General features: G+C 37.7%; 1 protein-coding gene across 2 annotated transcripts in view; it reads right to left on the reverse strand.

Annotated features, from left to right (window-relative positions):
- The window catches only part of ETFA (electron transfer flavoprotein subunit alpha), an 82,968-nt gene that overhangs the window by 3,227 nt on the left and 55,294 nt on the right, over positions 1-24,447 (reverse strand). Inside the window, exons 10-12 of one of the 2 annotated variants that reach the window (XM_047737613.1) lie at positions 11,827-11,892; positions 7,553-7,628; positions 6,685-6,765 (exon numbers count right to left, since the gene is read on the reverse strand). In XM_047737613.1, coding sequence (XP_047593569.1) covers positions 7,566-7,628; positions 11,827-11,892 — 129 coding nt within the window. In that variant the 3' untranslated portion in view covers positions 6,685-6,765; positions 7,553-7,565. Of the gene's footprint in view, positions 1-6,684; positions 6,766-7,552; positions 7,629-11,826; positions 11,893-24,447 lie in introns of those variants that run through there. The other variant, XM_047737612.1, reaches the window with a different exon arrangement.

A 24,447-nucleotide genomic window follows, 5' to 3' on the forward strand; every position in this document is an offset into this window, starting at 1 on the left:
CCAGGGTCCTGGGATCGAGCCCCGGATCAGGCTCTCTGCTCAGTGGGGAGCCTGCTTCCTCCTCTCTCTCTCTCTGCCTACTTATGATCTCTGTCGAATAAATAAATAAAATCTTTAAAAAAAATAAATAAAATAAGACAATCTACTGATAGAAATCACAACACAACTATATTCGAGTCATTTAATTAGTATTTCCCCAGGGTAAGCACCATGGGAAATAAAGTTCAGGCCTAATTCTTGCCCACAAGGAGTTCTACCCCCTAGTTGGGGAGAAAAGACAGAGGTCTATGAACCACACAACCAAAAATGTACCCATCTTACACTGTAATGTAAGAGGATGAGAAGAATGGAACTAAATGCTCAAAATCCAGGGGTTCTAAGGAAGAGATTTAAGTGTGGGCTCAGAAAAATCAGAACATTAACATGGAGGAGAAAAGGATTCTGGACAAAAACTGAGGAGGCAGACAGAGATAAACCCTGCAAGTTTCAGAGAGAGAGCATAAGGTGTTAGAATGACTCTAATGGACAGCTATGATAGGAAGAAGTAGAAAAAGTTTTAAAAAACAGGTGGTATGCAAAGTCCAATGAATGGGAATAAGAGTCTCTCCAACAGAGACAGTGCTGTGACAACATGCAAAAGAATGAAGATGGAACCTCACCTCATACCATATGTAAAAATTAATCCCAAATCAATCAATGACCTAACTATGGGAGCTAAAATAAAACTCTTAGAAGAAAACTTAGGGCTAAAGCTTCAAGACTCTGGATTTGGCAATGGATTCTCAGATATGACACCAAAAAACGACAGTAACAGAAGAAAATATAGATGAACTGGACTTCATCAGAATTAAAAACTTTCATGCCAAGGTAATTATAAAGAAAGAGAAAGGATAATCTACCTACAAAATGGGAGAAAATATTTGGAAATTATGTATCTGGTAAGGGTTAATATCCAGAATACATAAAGAACTCCTACAACTCAAGAACAAAGACACACATTCAATTAAAAAAGGACAAAGGATTTGGATAAACATTTCTCCAAAGAAGCTACACAAATAGCCAGTAAGCACATAAAAAGATGCTCAACATCATTAGTCATTAAGGAATGCAAGTCAAAACCACAATGAGATACGATTTCATACCTACCAGGATGGCTCTGATTTGAAAAATAAAAAGTAACAAGTGTGAGCAAAGATGTGGAAAAACTGGAAGGCCTGCACTTTACTGGTGGGAATGTAAAATGGTGCAGCCACTAGAGAAAGCAGTTTGGAAGTTCTTCAAAAAGCTAAACACAGAATTACCATATTACCCAGCAATCCACAGGCATACACACAAAGGAAATAAAGTGAGGACTTGAACAGATACTTGTAGGCCTATAATCACTGTACTGGATTAGGCAGAAGTTTCACATATATGACACTTACTAAAGGGCAAGCAATAAAAAATATATAAACTGGACTTCAATAAAATGTAAACTTTTGTGCATTAAAGGACATAAAGAATGTGAAAAGACAGGAGCTCCCCTCTACTTGCTAAATGGGATGCTGTCTGATACATGACTTGTTTAATAAAGTCAATAATACAATAAACAGGGACGCCTGGGTGGCTCAGTTGGTTGGACGACTGCCTTCGGCTCAGGTCATGATCCTGGAGTCCCGGGATCGAGTCCCGCATCGGGCTCCGGCTCCGCGGGGAGTCTGCTTCTCTCTGTGACCTTCTCCTTGTTCATGCTCTCTCTCACTGTCTCTCTCTCTCAAATAAATAAATAAAATCTTAAAAAAAAAAATAATACAATAAACAAATAAAGAAGGGAGGGGGAGGGAGGGGGTGAAGAAGAGGAAGGGGAAGGGAGAAAGGAGGGGAGGGGAAGGGAAGGGGAGAGGAAGGGGAGGGGAGGGAAGGGGAGAGGAGGGGAGGGGAGGAGAAGGGAAGGGGAGGGGAGGAGAAGGGAAGGGGAGGGGAGGAGAAGGGGGGGAAGGGGAGGGGAGGAGAAGGGAAGGGGAGGGGAGGAGAAGGGGGGGAAGGGGAGGGGAGGGAAGGGAAGGGAAGGAGAGGGGAGGGAAGGGGAGGGAAGGGAAGGTGAGGGGGGAGAGGAGGGGAGGGGAGGAGAGAAAGGAGAGGAAAGGAAAGGACAGGAAAGAAGAGAAAAGAAACATTATTATTGGGAATAGTATTATTGGTGGGAATGTAAATAGGGCAGCCACTTTGGAAAACAGGCTGGCAGTTCTTCAAAATGTTAAAAATAACAGTTATTAAGTGACCCAGAAATTCCATTCCTATATATGTACCCACACAAGATGAAAACATATATCTACATGAAAACTTAAATGCTCATAGCAGCATTACTTTTAATAGCAAAAAAGTAGAAACAACTCAAATGTCCATCAAATGATTAATAGATAAACAAAATGAGGCATATCCACACAACGGATATTATTTAGCAATAAAAGGAAAGAAAGTGCTGATACAGAAGTCAACACAGATGAATCTTGAGAACATTATGCAAAGTAGCCAGCTATAAAAGACCATATATTATCACATGATTCTGTTTGTAAGAAAAATCCATGAATGGCAAATCCATAGAAACACAAAACAGATTAGTTGTTGCCAGGGTCTGGGGGGAGAGGGGAACAGAAGTGACTGAAAATATGTTTGTGGTTTCTTCTCAGTGTGATGAAAATGTTCTGGAATTAGATAGTTGATGGTTGCATAACTCCTAATATACTAAAAATCACTGAACTATATTACATTTTAAAAGGGTGAACTCTATGATTTATTAATTAAATCTCAGGAAAGCTATATAAAAAAAACAACAACCAGTCATGTAGTGTTCTATACTCTGTCACTCTGACTCTGATTATAATATTTACCATTTATTGAACACTTACTATACCTGTATGAAAGGAAATATAAATAGGGAGCCTAATATTTAACACAGACTGTACTAGGTACAGTATAATCTCACTTAACTTTCCAATACAACCTTGTAAGGTATGTAGTATATTTATATTACTTTTGAGGAAGCTTCCATTCAGAAAAATTAAATAACCTGGCCAAGATAATTTAACTAGTATGTGGCCAAGACAAAATCTGAATTAAAGCTCTTAACTACTGTACTATATTATTTTTCTTATATGAAGAAAGAAAAAAAAACCCTCATGTCTCTAACTCATGATTGTTGCAGGATGAAGTAAAACAATAAATATTAAAAATTAAAATCCATACACATTTTTACTCCAGACATGATAAAGTCTATTATGTGATATAAAATTTTTACACAGCAATTCAGTCTTAAAAAGCCCTTTTTACACAACTATTATGTGACTTATGATATTCTTTTTCTTTTTTTTTTCTTAAAGATTTTATTTTTGGGGATGCCTGAGTAGCTCAGTCTGTTAAGCATCCAACTCCTATGATCTCAGGGTTGTGAAATTAAGCCCTGCATGGGGCTCTGCACTGGGTGTGGGGCCAGCTTAACATTCTCTCTCTCCCTCTGCACCCCTCCTCCCTCTCTAAAAAAATAAAAATGAAGATTTTATTATAATTTATTTTGGGCTCAAACTTAAAATCCCAAGATCAAGAGCCAGGTGGGTACCGCTGACTTAAACTATTTTCTTTAAAATCTTAATCTGAAATAGATAATGCTAACTCATTCATAATTTGCATAGCCATATTTTTATGTGCTGTTATACCTTTAAATATTTGATTTTTAAAAAACAGCATGGCCCTGAGGAGCATATTCACTACACCACCTTGTCCATTCTTCAGTCAGAATTACTAATATTCATCTGTGCCATATTCATTCTAATTTCAACTGAAAAAACAATTTGATAGATACTGTCTAAGTTCCTAGAGTCTGCCAAAGGTGAGGTCCTTTTTACTGCAACTTATCAAGGGTAGAGGAGTCCTGGTGAACCACCTGGCCAGAGTCCCTGATGAGTTAGAAAGCAGGGTGATGAGTAAAAGAACAGAATCAGGAGCCTGGCTTAATTGTGCCAAAAACTTGCTGAGTAATTTCTGCAAATCACATCTCTCTGGGAAAACAGATAACCTAAAAAGAACATATCACTTGTCTTATACATGTTAGTAGCAACCAGGAGGCTACAACTCAAGCAGCACTGGTTTTTTGTTTTGTTTTGAAATTTTATTTTTAAGTAATCTCAACACCCAACGTGGGGCTTGAATTTACAACCCTGAGATCCAGAGTCAAATGTCCTACTAACCAAGCTAGCCAGCTGCTCCCAAGCAGATTTTTAATATTCTCATAATCTAATCCGTTTCCCCCCACAAACTGCTTTTTAAAGAATTAACTTTTCTCCCTTTATATTAATCAAAAGGTATATATACCGGGGCACCTGGGTGGCTCAGTGGTTAAAGCCTCTGCCTTCAGCTCAGGTCATGATCCCGGGGTCCTGGGATCGAGTTCCGCATCGGGCTCTCTCAGCGAGGAACCTGCTTCCTCCTCTCTCTGCCTATCTCTCTGCCTACTTGTGATCTCTGTCTGTCAAATAAATAAAGGTCTTTAAAAAAATTTAAAAAAAAAAAAAGGTATATATACCTATGTTCAGAACTTCTGAGCATGAGGTAACCACTACCTTAACATAATTCTAGCTATTAACAAATAAATGTTATTAGGTCTTAGTCCAAACACATTATCAAATGTGGGCTTCTTAAAACACCAAAGATAGCTTGAGAATCTCTGGTTAGAAATTTGCTCACTGATTTGTGAGATTCCTTTCCACTTCTACTGTCTTAGGACTCTCACCAAAATACCTCTCTCAGCACGCACACGTGCACACAACCCTCACTCGCTTGCATACTCTTTCATGTTCAACCTGGGAGCTGCCCTTAATGCAAGAGGCATTATGACACCATTCCATCAATAATTGCTACAAAGATGGTCCTGCCCCAAGGCAGGCATCCACTATATAAACATCACAAATTTCCAATTGTCTAACACTTCATCCATTTATCAAGTAAGCCCACTCTGTAGGTTGCAATATATAGTACACAAGAAAACAGAAAAAATGTATCGTAAAATAAGCAAAATTACTTGTAAACTTATTTAAATATTCACTTGGAGAAAAATATAAGGCAACTACAGTAGATGTCTATTTCCAAACATGTCAACCTGATACCTGGTGAGGGTTCAGAGGTGTTTCGTTTTTAATTAAAAGGTCTTTACTCCTTTAAGCTTCTCACTGTAGCTAAATGCTAGCAACCTGAACAAAGTTATCCTTGTACAGAAATTAAAAAAAAATTTCTCTTTCATAGTAACTTTTCCTCCCACTGGTGTTACTGTAGTGGTCAAATGACTGTCATTAAATATTGTTTGTTCTTACACAGCTGGGCCAGGTAACAGGAGCAGCAGAACTACCTAAATTCTAACTTTCAATTACAGGACCCCAAGGTCACTGAAGAGGGGCTGTATTCTTCCTAGGGCAAGATATAGGCTCTTTGGGAGGCCAGAGGCAGGGAGCGGGTGCTGAGGGGAAGGCTGACCCAGGGCAACAGCCCCATTCTCGTCTCTGCATGAGCAGCTGAAGGGTCCATTTTCACTGAGCATGAACATATATTTGAGCATGAACTTCAAAGTACAGATGGGCTCTCAAAGTACATTCATTAGTTCATCTGAATCATATACAGTGCTGGTGAAGCCATGGTAATGGACCAATTCTCTTGTTAAGGGGACCACCCTGGCTCTCTTCTCAGGCTGCAGCCTCTCTATTAAAGCCCACAGTAACTTGCTGTAATTCTGTGCAAGGGGTTCCTCACTCTAGCAAACCCACCTACTTCTCCCAGTGTTAGGTGCTACTTTCAGAGCCTCAATGGCTGCATGAGTAATTTCTGCACAAGGCAACCAGGAAGTTTGTAGGCAAGCCCTGAGGGACAGAAATAAACCAGGCCAGGCATGAGCTATGAACCTTTAAATGTGGCCAAATGGTACACATCGTATCACTAAAGTAATTTTGCTCATGGGGAGGGCAAAGATGGGGGTGATGGCAGGGTAGAAAGAACACTCAAAAATGTGAAGAGTAGGAGAGTGGGGAGTAAGTGTTCTCCCCTACATAGATCACATTAGGAAAGCATTTAACTCTCAAACAAAGGAAGCAGAGCATACTTGTTGAGTCAGATAAGCTGGACCTGAGTGCCAGTCTTCCCTTGAAAAGCTGTAGCACGGGGGCACCTGGATGGCTCAGTAGGAAGAGCATCCAACTCTTGATCTCGGGGTCATGAGTCTGAGTGCCGTGGTGCGTGTAGAGATTACTCAAACAAATAAAACTTAAAAGAAAAGCTGTAGCATTTCTGGCAAATCTCTGAGTAAGGGTATTTGATGTGAATTTCTTTAAGGTACCTGCCAAATATGATTCTCGGTCATAATTACTTGAATCCACTTCACACTGTGTGCTAACTTAGAACACAAGATGCCAAAAGCCATGTGGATATTTTAAAGACAATATGGACTCCTTAAAGGTAAAGTTATAATACTCTATATGAACTTCACGTATTTATTAGGACAACTTCACAGTTCAAAACTGTGTATAAATATTAATACATACACAGATACACAGGTACACAAACAAACACACAATGTTTTCCTATAATGGCTTCCTCTCTGACCAACTCTAAGAGGTTCTTGGATGACAAGCTAGATAACAGCCACCTCTTCCAAGGCCAGCTTACCTTAAATAAATCAGCAACTATTCCATAATCGGCCACTTGAAAAATTGGAGCTTCTGGGTCTTTGTTAATAGCCACAATTGTCTGTGAAATAAAAACAAAGACTTTGGTCTTTATCAGAAAACATACCACAGATTGATGTTTCTACTTTAACACTCCCAACAACAAATTTATATTGTTAAAGATGTTTACTAAATAAGATTAATTTGATTCATTTGTGCCAATCCTGTAAATTTAGGATTTCTGGGTTTGCACATAAAATTATCTCCTACACCACCACTAGCCCATCACAGTATTTAAAAAGGTTTTAAGCCATTATTTTTCTAAGTTCTTTTCTGACATGAAAAACAATGTTTTAGGAAGTAACAAACTAGAGGAGAGGATTCTGGGAAGATGGCAAAGTAGGAAGCATCAGGAGGAATCTGTCTTCCTACCAACACTGTTAACAAGAGCACTGGCAGAATCTGTCTAATGTAACCATTCTGGAAATCTAGAGTCTACTGAAGGCTTGCAGGAGCTGTAGCTCTTAGTGCAGTAACAGGTACTCATTCCCCGCCCCAAAGGCAAGCAGCTGTGCACATGTTCTTGCAGCTGCTTATACACAGCCTGCAGGAGACAGAGTGGGCAAAAAGAACCGGGTCCTCCAGGGGCTGGGGGCCTGTGCTTTGATCCAGGCCGGCTGCCTTGCTTCTTGCGCCTCCCGCATTGTTGGAAGCCCCTCCCCTCCTCCGGCTAATGCTGCCTCTAGGGGATTTAAAATGTCAAAGCACTTCTGCCTCTCTCCAATGTTCTTTTCCCCTTTTGGAAGCCAGAAATTCAAGACTAGGACACTTAGAAGCAACTGGATATACGTGGAAAATTACAAACTAACCTCACATACAGGCTCAGAAAGGACACAAAAAGGTCTTAAGTTTATACCTCAGGTTAATCTTTGGCACAGATACGACCTATAAGAACCAAAAAACAACAATAATAAATAAAAACAACAACAAAACAGCAAACCCTGGGGAAGGAGAATCTGATTTCCAGGAATAGATTATTAGATTCAAATATCCAGTTTTCAACAACAACAACAAAAATCAAAAAAACACTAAGAAACAGGAAAGTATGGGACCACTCAAGGAAAACAAAATCAAGAGAAACTGCTTCTAAGAAAGGTCTGATGGCATCTCTATGAGAAAAAGACTTTAAAACAACCATTTTAAAGATGCTCAAAGAATTATAAAGATGTAGAGAAAGTCAAGAAGACAATGTATGAACAAAATGGAAATAGCAAAAGACAAAACCTAAAGAGAAACCAAAAAGAAAATTGTGGAGATGTAAAGTATAATAACTGAAGTGAAAAATTCACTGGAAAGATTCAAAGGCTGATTTAAGAATCAGAAGACAGAATCAGCAAACTTGAAAGTAGGACAATGAAAATTATCAAGTCTTTAGAATAGAAAGAAAAAGATTAAAGAAACGTAATCAGAGCACTTAAGAGTCCTGTGGACCAACATCAAACAAACCAAAATATGCACTGTGGGAGTCCCAGAAGAAAGAAAAAGGTGCAGAAAGAATAAATGAAGAAATGGTGGCTGAAATTTTTCTAAATGTAATGAAAGACATGAATATAAACATCCAACACACTAAACAAACTCCAAGAAAGATGAAGTCAAAGAGACCCACACCAAGACACACTATAATCAAACTTTCAAAAGCCAAAGATAAAAAGAGAATCTTGAAAATGAGGACATGTGGCTCATCACATACAGGAGATCCTCAATAAGAATATCAACAGATTTCTCAGAAATTGTGGAATCCAGAAGGCAGTGAGCTGATACATTCAAAATGCTAAAAGAAAAAAACTGTTGACCAAAAGTCTTATATCCACTGAAACTGTCCTTCCAATGACATTTTCTGCAAAAATTAAAAAACCCATCCTAAAATTCATATGGAATCTCAAGGGACCCTGAATAGCTAAAACAATCTAGAAAAGGAGCAAAGCTGGAAGACCCACACTTCCTGATTTCAAAACTTACTACAAAGCTACAGGAATTAAAACAGTGTGGTACTGGCATAAAGACAGATATATAGACTGGGGGGATAAGAATAGAGAACTCAGAAATAAACCCTCACATATAGGGTCAAATGATTTTTGACTAGAGTGTCAAAATCATTTAATAAGAAAAGGACAGCCTTTTCAACAAGTAAATTACTATGTCTCCTACACGAACCACCAAAAGATCCTATTATCTCCTATAAAATTTTTTATGTTAAGTATTATAATGACAGATGAGCAAATTAAGAAGAAATAGTCCTAAAAACAGTGCTACATGTACCAATTATTCTTTTATTAGTAACAGATTATATATTACAAATGGTTTGGTATTCTCCACAGATTTTCTTTTTTAAAGATTTTATTTATTTATTTGACACAGAGAGATCACAAGTATGCAGAGAGGGAGGCATAGAGAGAGGGGGAAGCAGGTTCCCTGCTGAGCAGAGAGCCCGATGCGGGGCTCGATGCCAGGACCCTGGAATCATGACCTGAGCCGAAGGAAGAGGCTTAACCCACTGAGCCACTGAAGTGCCCTTTTTTAAAAAAGATTTTATTTATTAATTTGAGAGAGAGCATGTGCACACATATAGAGGGGAGGGGCAGCAGGAGAGGGAGAGAGAGTCTCAAGCAGACTCTGTGCAGAACACAGAGCCCAAGGTGGGGCTCAACCCTACAACTCTGAGATCACGACCTGAGCCAAAATCAGCCACTGGATGCTTTACTAAGTAAGTGTGCCACCTAGGCACCCCTCCACAGATGCTTCAAACACCACTGCAATTAAAGTAAAATTAAAGTTTTGACTATAATATTTGATTCTTATGTGGTATTATTTTAATACAGTATGATGATTTATCTCTCTAGAAGTAAAATTAAGTTTCTACTTGCTTGTTACTCTATCACATGAAAATAGCTGAAACATATTTTAAGAGAATTTTGATACAGTCTGACTTAACATATAGGCTACAGGACATATGTGTAACTCCCCTAGGTTCTCTCAAAAAGATGAAAATATTCCAGAATATCTGAGATTGAAACATAGTGTAGTCCAGGTAACTACTATTCCAGTCAAACATGCCATATGTATTAAAAGATGTGTGGTCAGAGACAAGAAATGATGGTTTCAGTATGAGCCTCAAATCCAAAGTCACAAGTACAAACATTTCGAATCACAGGCATTTGATTTGCATCGAGGTGTTTCTCTTCTGGGAATATGTAAACCTGCTTCACAGGAACTAGCAGAGATTTATTTAATTAATGATGGTTAATGATTTTCCTGGAGGCCACCTAGTCAAACATCTGACATTTTAATCATGTGAAAGCTTTTTCATTCCAACCATATAAAAGTTATTTTTTTTTTCACATGGTGAGTAATAAAAGTTATTTTTAAAGCAAAAGCACACAACTGTGGACAAGGAACCATTAAAGTATTTAAGAAGAAAGATTTGGGATGGTTACAGTTTTTCAAATTACTAAAAGAATATTCCTGAATTGTCAACTGTAAATGAGTATCATAAAATCTTGCTTGCATCCTAGAGCTCTCTTAATATGTCCTTATAAATTCATGCTCCTCTTCCTTACACAGCTTTTAAAGCACAGATTGTAATCAATGATATTAATATGTATATAGTCCAGAAAGTACTCTCATTACATCGAATTGTTTCATATAACAACCAAATCTCATATTCTTCAAACTCTATGATGTTAATTAAAACTGTAACTTGTATGCAGTGTGATTATTAGATTTAAGACAATTACTTTAATATTCCATTTTAGACCTCAACCAAAATTATAACCAGAGATTGTTGCATCTCCTACACAAGTTGGTGATGACAAGAGCTGTTTTTTTCATTTAAGCATCTCCCGCATCTAGTACAAAAGTAAATGCTTAATAAATATTTGTTGACTACAAAAACAGACAACATCTTGGCTCAAATTTATTCTAATAAACAGTTCCCAACACTGGTCTCCTTACTTCAATCGTTCCCTTTTTTGCTTTAACATACTAGCTAGTCCATCTCTCCCCTAATCCAGTCCTGTTGCCATGGCATGACAATTTTTACCAGGATCTTCTTGGCAGGAAGAATCGTTTGAGAAGTAGAATTCTAGATATGTCTGAACTCGCCCAGCTAAAAATATTTTTTAGGGTTGCTGATGTTGGAGTGGTTTTTTCCCTTTAATGCAGCAGTAACATTTTCCCCACTGGCACTGCTTGTTTTCATAGCTCAGTGAAGAAAGCTGCCATCCAACTGTGAAATCTGACTGGTTTTGAGCCAATTCATTTAGAGGTTACAAGGAGGTAGTGAATGCATTTTTTCAAGTTAGAAGTTAAACCTGTTAAAAGTTTTATTACCTTTATATCAAACTTCCATCTGAATGGATAAAAGCTGGAGTGTCAGAAGCATCTCTGTCTTCATGAAAGACTAAGTTCATAATTCAAAGTGTGCATTGGTATGCATGAATTAATGTGTCATATTCTGAAATATATGCTCAGAGAATCCTTACACAGGGCTTCCCAATACAGTCCAAAGTAGCAAGTCAGCATCCAGTGTTTCCTCTACACACTATATTGCTAATAATTACTGAGATATGGAGATGCTCCAACCCTAAATGTTTCTGTCACACTTGAGTAACATACCTGAGAAGAGGAGCTTTGCTGCCATATAAGGGTGGGACTTTAAGGGGACCAGGGTGAAGTAGACAATCAGGGATCAGAAACTTCACAAACTAGTTAGATGGTCAGAACCTCATCAAGCTCTATTCACCCTGAATTTTCTACCCATAGACAGTCAGAGCTGAAAGGGACCTTAAACATCATCAATGAATACGTGTATTAGGCAAAGAACTGAGGTACAGACAAGACACATCATGTGGTAAGCTAGGGGCAGAGCTGGGACTCAGGGCCACACTTCTTTCCATGACAAGCAACGCCTCTCCTACCAATGGTACAGCTTCAAGCCGTGAGCAGCACCTTATATTTCTTTCTATTCCTAGACAGAATATTAATCTGAATGGTTGAACGTACACACTGTAACTATATGGAACGAATGAAACCAAAATTTTAAAATAAGATAATTTTTCTTCTAGGATTATTATTGTGTAGTTACCTTACTGTCTTTCATCCCAGCTAAATGTTGGATGGCTCCAGATATTCCTACAGCAATATAAAGCTCCTGAAACAAAAGAAACCATATCATTAATATGTACTTATATATATTGTACTGTATTCTCCACAATATTGGCATTAGCAATTCAAGTCTTAGGTTAAAGATATTTTAAATAAAATAGATGCAATATGTTTTACTTAAATCATGTTTTCTTCCTTCTCTGATCTAACCCATAGTCTTCTTTTTCTTCTGAATTCCTATACTAGTAGTGATATAATAATAAATATGCAGATAATGAAAATCAATGAGCAGTAAGTATGTGCTAAGCATTTGACATCAACTGTTTCACTTAATCTCATAATTTCCTGTGAGGCAGCACTTTTGTCTGGGCTGCTCATTTAGATACCACATTTTAATTCATCACTCTGTATATATTCACTATACAAACGCACACACACACACACATTCACTAGATATACACACACACACATCAATACATATCCATATACACCCATTCACAATATATACACAATGTACATATAAACACATACACGTATTAAAATATATTGAGTTGTTTGCCTCCTCATAAGAGTATTTATTAAAATGATAAGATATAGTCATTAAACTTCCATATTTAGAACAAAAGTACAAAACAGCCTTAAGAGGTTCTAAACACAGACACACATACATGTGCACATGCATACACAACCTCCCTAAGAAATACAAACTTCTTGAAGGAATAGGCTAAGCCTATTTCAAGGTTTATAAAAGGATCCCCAGACTGTAGTTTCTGAGCAAACGTTGATGAGATGACAATATTTGCACTCCCCACCCCGGCCCTTTGCCCCTAGTAATAACAGAGAATGACTACTGATTACTGCTCTCTGCCCCCTTACTTAAAAAATTTAAAGTGTCCATGTTTAGAAAACTACTAAGTGCTTAATTTAAAAGAGCTTAGCTGCTTCATTCTGTCTACTAGATACAATTAAAGCTTTAACTGAAAAGCTTTTCCCCACACATAAACTGACCAAGTCTGGCCTTGGGTAGGAGGTTCATCTACCACAGAACCAAACTGACATTACGGATTTGCCACAACTGACAGCAGCCTCTCCTCAATATGAGTAAGGTGGAAGGCACTGAAAGTGGCTTTGTCACACTCAGTTTTATTACAGAGCAGATACTTTAAAGTCAATGACAGTGTTAGGTAGTCCCACCTTGTTTTCTGCACTGCTTATGATTTAATTTAACAACTGTTTGCTCCAAAATGTGAGAGCATTTCAACCAAGATTTGAGGATAATGTCAGTAAATAATGCTATGATTTTTCCTAACACATAACATGTGTGTCTGTATACAAGTCAACTTCCCCTCTCTCAGTTTCTCAATTGTAAACAGAGGGGGGGTATAGCCCCCAAACTAGAGATTCTTTAAAAAGCTTCCCCGGCTACTCTAACATGCAGCCAGAGCTAAGAACCACTAGAAAGATGATCGCTCAGCTCTTATGCAGCTTAAAACCTAAACTCTTTCCAATAGGACCAGGCCAGGGGATGCTATATACCCAGGCTTTATCTTTAAAGGCATAAAGTGGGCGCATCTGGGTGGCTCAGTTGGTTAAGCATATGCCTTTGACTCAGGTCATGATCCCAGGGTCCTGGTATAGAGTCCCACGTCAACCAGGATGCCTGCTTCTCCTTCTTCCTCTGCCTGCCCCTCCCCCCAGCTAGTGCACTCTCTCTCTCTCTGTCAAATAAATAAATAAAATCTTAAAAAAAAAATAAATAAAGGCATGAAGTGTCCAACCACTTCTAAAGCAGCAAGATACCATTATATACCCTGGGAAAGGAGACAACCTAGTCCCCAAAGTGAGTTCAATCATCTAAAAATGAGGTAGGCTTGTTTTCCAATTCAACTTGCTCTTTAGTTACCACCAAAAGCCTAAATATAAGTAGGTACAATTTGACCTAAAAAGATGTTCTTAGGCTGTAGGAAGTAAAACGTACAGATAAGGATTAAAAAAAAAAAAAATCCCAACTCCATGATTCTCTCTCAAACATATGCAATGAGTCTGTTATGACCACTTACACTTGGGACAATGCAATAAGACCCTGTCATACTTCATCAAGCATGGTCACTACCATAAGTGATAAACAAGCTTCTTTTTTTTGAGAAAGCACCACTATTTTTTATTTATGGCTTCAGGTAACTTCAATTGATAATTTCAACATCATTTCAGTTATTCTGACTGGCATTTCTTTCATTTAAAGGACAACCATTAAATTGTTAATCAAAAAAAATACTTATTAAATCTCACATTCAGGAAAACCAGGCCAACAAGATTTTCAAAGCAAGTTGTTTAGAAAAACAAACCTAAAGATTTGTCTTCAAGGTTCAGAGGACTCAGAAAACTGTCTCACTAACCACTCTTCCAAGTACATTCTCAAAGAAAGCACTGGAAAAAATCAATAGTTCTGTAAATAAGTCCTTCTAACATACATGTCTACATTAAAATTCAACAAGTCTTAAAAGCTCCATTTGCATCATAAAATGCTAATAAAAAACGCTGATCATTCTGGCAATAAACATCTACATAAATATAATACAAATGAAATTTATTTTACACCCCCTGAGAAATGAATACCATCGGCTTTAACTATAAATGTCACTAAGGAAATTAAAGATTCTGGACCAAAGCAAACCGAAGGGCCATTTCTGCTATTCTGACCAGGGTTAAGTAATCCAAATGGGTTCACATGACCAACAGGCCCTCATTTTACTGTCTTATAAACATGATTCTCTGAATAAATATAAAAGCATTAAAACAATAACCAGAAAGAGTCCTGGGATTTGGGCTGCTGTTCTGAGACCTGTTCTGCGATCTGATAGCTCTCTCTGGCAGGAAGAGAGAATTTTTTCTTTTTTTTTTTTAAAAAAACATGTACAGGCAATTAGACTATTACCTTAAGATGCTTTCTTATGGCTCAGAAAGCATTTCTGTATTTCAATAATAATAATTAGTATGTATAAAACTCTACAGATGCTAATTTATGGAGCACTTTAGACACCACTTCACAACATAACAAGGCAATCCCTGCCCTGAGGCACTTACCTTCCAAAATCAGAAAGTAAGATAATTTGGATAGAAAAATGAGAGGTGATTTTGGAGGGAGCAGCAATTAAGGGTTCAAGAAAAGGTAGGATTAAAGAAAGGAGCAGACAGAGAAGTAAGGAGGGGAAGTTCTGGAGATAAAGTCCTAGAAGCCCTGTGGGGAGGAATGCAGAAGTGAGACGAGGCCAGCCTGAGTCGGCAGCCGTGCCGGTTGGTCACCCCGCAAATAAAGAAGGGGGACTGGTGGGAAGAAGTAAAGCCACCAGGGCAGTGAGAGGACCAGAGGCTATTCTGAAATGTAAAGAAGGGACAGCTCTCTTACTTCAACAGAAACAAGGACCAGCAGAAGAAAGCACAAATCCCTCTTCCTTTGTAACCACCTAAAAAAACTATAGGTGTAGACTCATCCAAAGAACTCCAAGGCAGGGCTCTAGAACACTTTACAGTGGGCTTAGATGAACATAGGAACAGGGATTGGAAACTGCTGCATCCAGTTCGCAAGAGGAATATATTACTGAGGTTAAGAGCCTAGGATCTAGAATCTCATCGCCTATGTTTAAATTCCAACTCAGCCACCTGACAGACACAGGACCGTGGGCCAGCTACTGAACCTCTCCACGCCTCGGCCTGCTCATCTGAAAAACTGGGATTACTAAGTATCCCTACTTCGAGGGGTACGGTGAGGCTTCAGTCCTTAGCATAATAACCAGATACCGATGTGCCTTGAGGTTTGCTCAAATATTGATTCTCTCAGCCCACTGGCTGGCCAGCGAGGCTCCTGGGGTGGTCTCAAGGCCACCACATACAGCTGAGCTACTACACTGAACAGCTCCAGAGGAAGGTGTCACTTACATCATACTATCACAGAACACATTTTTATTACAATAATTTTCCAACAGATGGCAGTAACATAACTTGAGAAAGAGGTACGTTTCTCCTAATTCATACAAAAAAGTTGTATGGACTAGAAGTACAGGGAAGCCAGAATCCTCTGTGGTACAAGAATACTGTAGTCTTCTAAGTATGCCATACCAGGAAAAAGTTGAGAGATACTGACTATGATTTACTGTTGTTGATACTGCTGTTATATCTTACAGGGACTATATAAAGACACTGTTTCTTTGTCCCATGTCCTCAAGAAGCTCACAGTCTAACAACATAGGTTAAGGTAAAATAATAATAGTCTATAATCCAATCTGGGGGGAAAAAATCTAAGTATGTCAGAGCTCTGGTCTCTTGTGTAAATGCTTTTAGTACCTGCCACTGAGAAGTGGAAAGGTCTCTGGAAGCAGGAAGCAGATCAGGGGATGACATTCCTCTGTAGTCATTTCTACTCTCTGCCAAACAGAAGCCCACTTTCGCAGCTTATCCCATCTGCTATGGCTCCTTAGTCCTTCAGACAAAACAAGCTTTTATTTAACTTTTTCAAGACACACTTTTAAAAGCAGGTTTTATTGGTCCTAACTAAATGATAAACCTGAATGTCTGATAAACAGAAAGGTGACTGGAATGAAACCTTAACTACTTTTACAGAAATTTAACCAACCTATGGAATCAACACAGCCAGAGTATTCTCTGATACGTGATTTGAGTTTTGGTTACTTTCTTTGGAAAGAAGGAACATCACTCCTGCTTAACCCAAACCTTGTACAGGAAACCTGGAATTCTAAAAGGTATTATCTGAGTCCTATTCTCCAGAGGATTTTAGTGCAGAAGCTAAGGAGAAAAGTGGTCTCTTACTTGTACATTGTGATTTTTGTCTAATGCTGTTGTTAGATACAAAAAAATATAAAATGTGTGAGCCACATATTTAATTTTAAAAATTTTTTTAAAGATTTTATCTATTTGAGGGGTGCCTGGGTGGCTCAGTCATTAAGCGTCTGCCTTCAGCTCAGGTCCTGATTCCAGAGTCCAGGGATCGAGCCCTGCATCAGGGTCCCTGCTCGGCAGAAGTCTGCTTCTCCATCTCCCACTCCCCCTGGTTTGTGTTCCCTCTCTCTCTGTGTCTCCCTCAGTCAAATAAATAAATAAAATCCCTAAAAAAATTTTTAATTAAAAAAAAAAAAAAAGATTTTATCTATTTGAGAGAGACAGTGCCAGAGAGAGCGAGCACAAGTGGAGGGGAGAGGCAGAGGCAGAAGCATCCCTGCTAAGCAGGGGGCCCAACATGGGGCTTGATCCCAGGACTCTGGGATCATGACCAGGGCCAAAGGCAGAAGCTTAACTGACTGAGCCACCCAGAAGCTTAACTGACTAAGCTTTATTAAAGTAAAGCAAAACAAAAAAGTAAAACTAACTTTAATAATGCAATCTCAATTCAGACTAAGTACATCTCAAGTGCCCAAGAGTCACATGTAGGTTAGTGGTTACCATACTGGACAGCACAGATCCAAGATAATTTTAGAATAAGCTAAAGAGCAGCTTTCTTGTAAACTCAACAAGGGTACTATACTACATGGTCTGAGAGTGGATCTAAAGATAAAATGATATTAGTCTCATGTGTCTGCCTTGCTTGGATTGGCTCAGAACAAGATCATTTACAAGCTGTTTTAAACTCAGAGAGAGAACCGAAAAGGAAAGTCAGCAGTGTAACAAAACTGAAGACAGCATGAGAAGCAGCAGGATTAAACAAGAGGGCAGCCAACAGCTAAATCACAAATAGATGACAAAAGTCCATCAAATTTTAGGTAGTGTGGACCATTACAGGAAAGCCAAAGGCAGATGAAAACCACTGGCTTAATATGGTAAATTTATACTCTGAAAAGAAACTATTAAATTTTACCCTCTTGTAGGTTATAATTTTTTTTTTTTTTAATTTGACAGACAGAGATCGCAAGTAGGCAGAGAGGCAGGCAGAGAGAGAGGAGGAAGCAGGCTCCCCGCAGAGCAGAGAGCCCGACGCGGGGCTCGATCCCAGGACCCTGGGATCATGACCTGAGCCGAAGGCAGAGGCTTTAACCTACTGAGCCACCCAGGCGCCCCAATTATAATTTTTCTTAAAACTCTAGAAGAACTGAAAAATCTATCCTTAAAAACACATTTTTTCAAAAAAGTATCTAAATAATGAGTAAAAACAATAAAATAGAAATTTAAGAATAGTTGGAATGAAACACCAAAAAAGGCAAAGCTTATCAGAATTGTAGGATGCAGCTAAAGTAATACAAAAAAAGATTTATACCTTTAAAATTTTTGTATTAGGAAACAGGATTATCGAAAATTAATAAGCTAAGATCTCAATTCAAGAAAGCTGAAAATGAGGGGCACTTAGGTGGCTCAGTCGGTTAAGCATGTGACTTTGGCTCAGGTCACGATCCCAGGGTCCTGGGACTGAGTCCCACATTGAGCTCTGCACATGGCTCTCTGCTCAGTGGGGAGTCTGCTTGTCCCTCTCTCTCTGCCCCTCCCCCTCTGCTCATGCTCCCACTGTCTCTCAAATAAATAAATAAAATCTTTTTTAAAAAGTTGAAAATAAGTATACAAAGCCAGTTCATTTATCCAATCACTATTACAACTAAATAAATAAGATCAGAGATGGGTGGAGATCCTGACTGTTCCACATACCCTCTATATTCTCAAGCAAGTTATTTAACCTCTCAGAATCTCAATCTTGTGTGCAAAATGGAGATAAACTGTAGCTAATAGGACTGTTGTGATCATTAAATAATCCAGTGAATGTGAAATGTTCAAAATAGGTTAGATGTTAATACTTATGCTATTATTATTACTACTAAATGATCACTAAATCCTTAAACTAGAAGGCAAAAGACAGCCAACTATTTTTTTAAATATATTTTTTTAAGATTTTATTTATTTATTTGACAGACAGAGATCACAAGTTAGACAGAGAGGCAGGCAGAGACAGAGGAAGGCAAGCAGGCTCCCCAATGCAGGGCTTGATCCCAGGACCCTGGGATCATGACCTGAGCTGAAGGCAGAGGCTTTAACCCACTGAGCCACCCAGGCGCCCCAAGACAGCCAACTATTATCTATATTCCAATTTGAAGTGGCAACCACCACCTCAAGGAAGTTGTTATTAATTTGATATAATTCTTCCGGGATAATGCACTGGGAAAATTTCTTTTAACTGATGCTTACTAGTTTCTCTGCATATAGTACTGGCAATAAAATTGGAAATTCTGCCCAACTTTCTAGATAGTGCTGGCTGGCTTAGAAAGTTGGGGTAAATTTCTTTCCAAGATTCTAACACAATCTTATATAGAAATATATACCCAAGATTCAGGTACCAAGACATATCATACTGGTTATACAAAACATATATATGAGGCACCTGGGTGATTCCTGGTTTTGGCTCAGATCCTAATCTCTGGGTCTTGAGATCAAGCCCTATGTTGGGCTCCACTTAAGAATCTCTCTCCCTCTCCCTTTGCCCTTACCCCTGACTTGCATGCTCTCTCTCACTCTCTCAAAACAAAACAAAATCCATATATATATGCATACACATATATATGAAGTTTAAATTACATGAGTTTATGTTGTAAATTCATACATTCACTTTTTTCTGGAATTGGACAGTATTCTGCCTGCAGCAACTTCAAATCTGCTTTACTTTAAACAAAGTAGAAAGATTTAAACATTCACTTTTTTGTTTATATGAAATATGAATGAGTGGAGTAGCTAAATCTGAAGCTTTCAGAGCAGAAAAGCCAAGCCAATATTGCTTTATCTCTTTAAAAATCAGGTTTCAAATTTCTTTTCTACCAGCGGTCTCCCTTTCTAGATAGAGTTGGGGGAAAGAACATAAAAGCTACATTTCTTCAAAGACAGAAATTTGAAAAGACAACCTGTAAGTAATTCTAGAGCTTGGAGATCCAATAACCAATAATAATAACCTCATGATTGCTTCAGATAGGACAACAGTTTTACAAAATGGCAAATGCTTTCTCAACCTTCTTATTTAGAAGACTACAGAAGCATTACTTTAAACAGCAACTGTTACAGCTAAAACACAACATACATATATAGGACAAATGCCAGGTTAGGAGTTAGATGGAATTTATCATAGCAAATAATGTCTCTGAGAAGCAGATTAACGGAGCTATATTTTCTAATTACTGCAAGTCTCCTGTGCATTAGTATTGCTATATTTCATCCTGTTGCTCATTTAAAAGGCCAAACTATTTCTTCTGTTTGCCAAATTGTGTTAAGTCTCTTCTCTTTTTGGAAGAGGCCCCAAAACACAAAGCACAACTCACTGTGGCTCTTTTCTCCAAGAGCTCTATGCCTGTGTTATGAAGTTCTCAGGCAGGATTATGGCTAAACTGAGTTTTACATGAATGGAGGACTTTACACATACTCTTGATTTGAAGCTGAACATATGTCCCAGCCATTAGACAATGCTCCTGTACTAGGACTAGCTCAGGTTTTTATCAGGAGTCAAGATGGCATATGAATCATTACAGTTACACAAATTCTCTATGATATTCTGGTAACTACGCTGTACTTTACAAACTTTATCTCATATAACTAGGACAACTCTATAGGATAGGAATTACTCCCATTTTACGGAAGAGAAAAGCATAGGCTCAGGCAGGCTATGTATTGTCCAATGTATGTATAGTGTACCTAGTAAAAGGCTGGCTTCTTAACCCAATTCCTTTGACTTTTAAATTCAGTACTTTTTTCTACTATACCACAGGTAACTGAATATTATGACAGTACTGGTAATATGTTTTAACTGAAGCCACTAGTCTATAAAACTGCATTAAGTATATTTATCTTAGAGAAAAATCATTAACACAAGATGAAATGAACAGCTAACTTAAGTTTATGTATTAAAAAGTACCATCAATTTTACAGGTGCCTGGGTGGCTCAGTTGGTTAAATGTCTGCCTTCAGCTCAGGTCATGATCCCAGGGTCCTGGGACTGAGTCCCACATGGGGCTCCCTGCTCTGCAGGGAGTCTGCTTCTCCCTCTGCCCCTCTCTCCACTCATTCAATCTCTCTCATTCTCATGCTCTCTCAACTAAATAAAATATAATCTTTAAATATTTAGCTATTTTACAATTAAATGTGCAGCATTTACCTAATTCACTTCTATGCTAATTCCCGGATTTCCCACTGTGGGAAAATACTCCTTACGCATACTTGGAATAACAGAAAACCAAGTTTATTATCATATACTTTGCTAAAATTATTCAGATGATTAAACTGAAATACTTGGGAATATGCCATCAAATCACTTAGATATAGAATCACTCTATTACAAAGCTTTGTATTTTAGCAGGTCAAATAAAAACTTTGATTATCAAATTTTTTGTCAGCAAGATTTTTTAATTGATTGAAATCAGTTAGAACATGCTAAATTATATAGTCCTACAGAGAATTTTGTAGTAAGGCACCTCTGACATTATCTATATAATTGTGTTATTTTACCAATGAAAAAATTGTGGCCCCACAAAACAAACATGGCACTAGGACCTGACTTCCAAGCAATATTCTTTTCCCTCAACCAAGCTGCCTCTTTCCTAAACTTACTAAAGAGTTAAGTCATTGCTTCTGCATAGCATTCCTTGATCTTTATTCTAAAATTCTTAAGATAACTTCTATGCCAACGACCTCATGAGAGCTACAAAGTAACCAGAGGAAAGCAATTTGGCAGTTCCTCAAAAAGCTAAACACAGAATTACCCTAAGACCCAGCAATCCCACCCTAAGATATAAACCCAAAAGAACCAAAAACAGACTCAAACATATACTTGTATGTGAATGTTCACAGAAGCATTATTCACAATAGCCAAAAGGTGAAAACAAAACAATGCAAGTATCCACCTGCAGATAAATGGATAAACAAAATGTTCATGGCATATTAATGGAATATTCTTCAGCCATAAAAAAGGAATGAAGTTCTAATGCGTGCTACAATATAAATGAAATCTGAAAACATGATAAATAAAATAAGACACAAAAGGACAAATACTGTTATGATTCCACTTTTATGAAATATCTAGCAGAGGCAAAAATTACAGAGACATAAAGTAGATGAAAGATTAGCAGGGACTAGGATGGGGGGAATGGAGAGTTACTGCTTAATGGATATAGGGTTTCAGTTTGGGGTGATGAAAAATTGTGGACATAGATGGTGATGGTTGCATAACACTGTGAATGTAATTACTGCCACCGAATTGTACACTCAAAAATGGTTAAAATGGCAAATTTTAAAAATTTTACAATAAAATAGGCATTAGAAAGTTATCACCCTTGACAGAAGCCTTCACTTAATTCTTCAAAAAACTTGAAGCTCTAGAATCTTGTGGTTTTGACAATTATCAAAAACAAACAGTTCATATAACATTAAAAAAAATAACAATAACAGAGGAAACCAAGTACATGATTTATGGGAATTCTCTGAAGTATCTTTGCAAATTTTCTGTAAAGCCAAAACTGTTCTCAAAAGTAAAGTTTACTAAAAAAAAAAAAAAAAAAAAAAAGGCAACCAGAGTTGTGAAGTTCAACCCAAGTTACACAAAGACTCCTTTTAGTACTTTCTAAAGCTGTAAGAATTTTTTTTAAAGATTTTATTTACTTATTTATTTGACACAGAGAGAGCAAGCAGAGGGAAAGCAGAAGGAGAGGGAGAAGCGGCCTCTCCACTGAGCCGGGAGCCCAATTTGGGGCTTGATCCAAGGACCCCAGGATCATGACCTGGACTGGAGGCAGATGCTTAACAACTGAGCCACCCAGGGACCCCTAAAGTTCTAAGAATTTTAGCAGTGCTAATAATGTGGAAAAAGAAAGTGCCTATAATAAAATAGTAACTATTCATTCAACCTAACTAGAGACCCTCTAAATAATCACACTTCAAGGAAATGGAATGCATTCTTTTGTCCCAAACACCGAACCATTTCCCAAATTCCTTTTCAAACTAAATTTGGTTACTATCAATATATAACATTATATATTGATTATATATATAAAATAATTAGACTCAGTTGTTCAAATATTCTTTTGTAGATTTCAAATATTCATATCTTTGGCCCTAAAGTGAACAAAAGGTCTGAAGTACATATTCTAAATGATCAATTATCCATTAAATAAACATTTCCTTCTATTACAGTGTCTTATGTTCTCTGACATTCATGTGCATGTTTATCACATCTGAAGCTATACCTGAGAAAATAAGTTAGCATTTATGTGAAAGAACCAAAAATACAGTAAGAGTAAGAATTTAGAATAGTTTTATTCCTTTCCTGTTACCACACAAGGATAGCTAAGATAAAGATCTGTTGTCTACTCTTATCGATTTTCATGCCAGCTGTTAAATTAGATTGACTGCCTATATGATATGTCAATTTATCATAACAGTGGCATGCTTTTAAACAGTTATGTATGGAAAAAGGTTCAAGACTCTCCAAAAACTTAAAAATTTCAACCTTATATATAAAATGGTAATGAATAAAAAAACCTCACTGATATTGGTCCTCTGGAATAAATGTTTAAAGAAATCAGTCTAATTAAAATTAGCTAAGAAATCAAAGCTATAATTTGAATGCAAAGATATAATCAGAATAAATTCTTAGCAAAAAAGTTTTTAACTATTGCACAACTGAACAATTTATATAGCCTTACCCCAGTTTATAAATTCTACAACTTCTCCACTGTCATTTTAAGTTTCACTGTCAGGACTCTGATCATCCAGGCCACGTAATTACCTTTAAGGAGCATACTTAGGGTGTTTTCTGGACTGCAGGTCCATACAGCAGTTTTCTCTGCCCTCTTGGGAATAAAACATCAATTGCTTTCAGCTAAATGCACTCACATATGAATATTTTAGTACAATTTAATGCTTCTATACCAACCCCAAAGGAATAGAGCATCAATTTGTGAACACAGTTCTCCTGAAGTTAAAAGCCAAGCTGGATAATGCAGTATGAAAGGGCTTGTCAATCTTTAGCTTTTTAGCAAGTCAGAAAAGCAGTCCATAAAGTCAGTCCCAGCTGTATACAAATAACTCTATCAAGTTTGTTCCTACAGAGACTTTTCAACATTAGTCAATTTTCAAAAGAGAAACCCCAAAACAAAATTTCTTGTATTGGTAAATTCCCCCAAACTGCTTATTCACCTAGTAACTATAAACTTATTCTCAGAGTTAAAAACAGACTACCGATCTGTTAGTAAAACACCAAAATATAGACGAAGTAATCTACTTCCACTAAGAAGTTGTGCTAAGTGTAAAAACATATTTCCTGGGGCACCTGGGTGGCTCAGTGGGTTACGTCTCTGCCTTCAGCTCAGGTCATGATATCGGGGTCCTGGGATCGAGCCCTGCATCGGGCTCTCTGCTCAGCAGGGAGCCTGCTTCCCCCTCTCTCTGCCTGCCTCTCTGCCTACTTGTGATCTCTGTCAAATAAATAAATAAAATCTTAAAAAAAAAAAAAAAACACATTTCCCTGGCAGTAGGTAACAGATTCTTTAATGATTGCAGTATGCTTACGTTAGGATGAGTAGGAAGGTTAAGTCACAAAAAGAGCTTCTAAAGGCAACCCAGAGAAAAATATAAA

This window comes from Lutra lutra, chromosome 7 (assembly GCF_902655055.1).
Source record: "Lutra lutra chromosome 7, mLutLut1.2, whole genome shotgun sequence".
Lineage (NCBI taxonomy): Eukaryota > Metazoa > Chordata > Mammalia > Carnivora > Mustelidae > Lutra > Lutra lutra.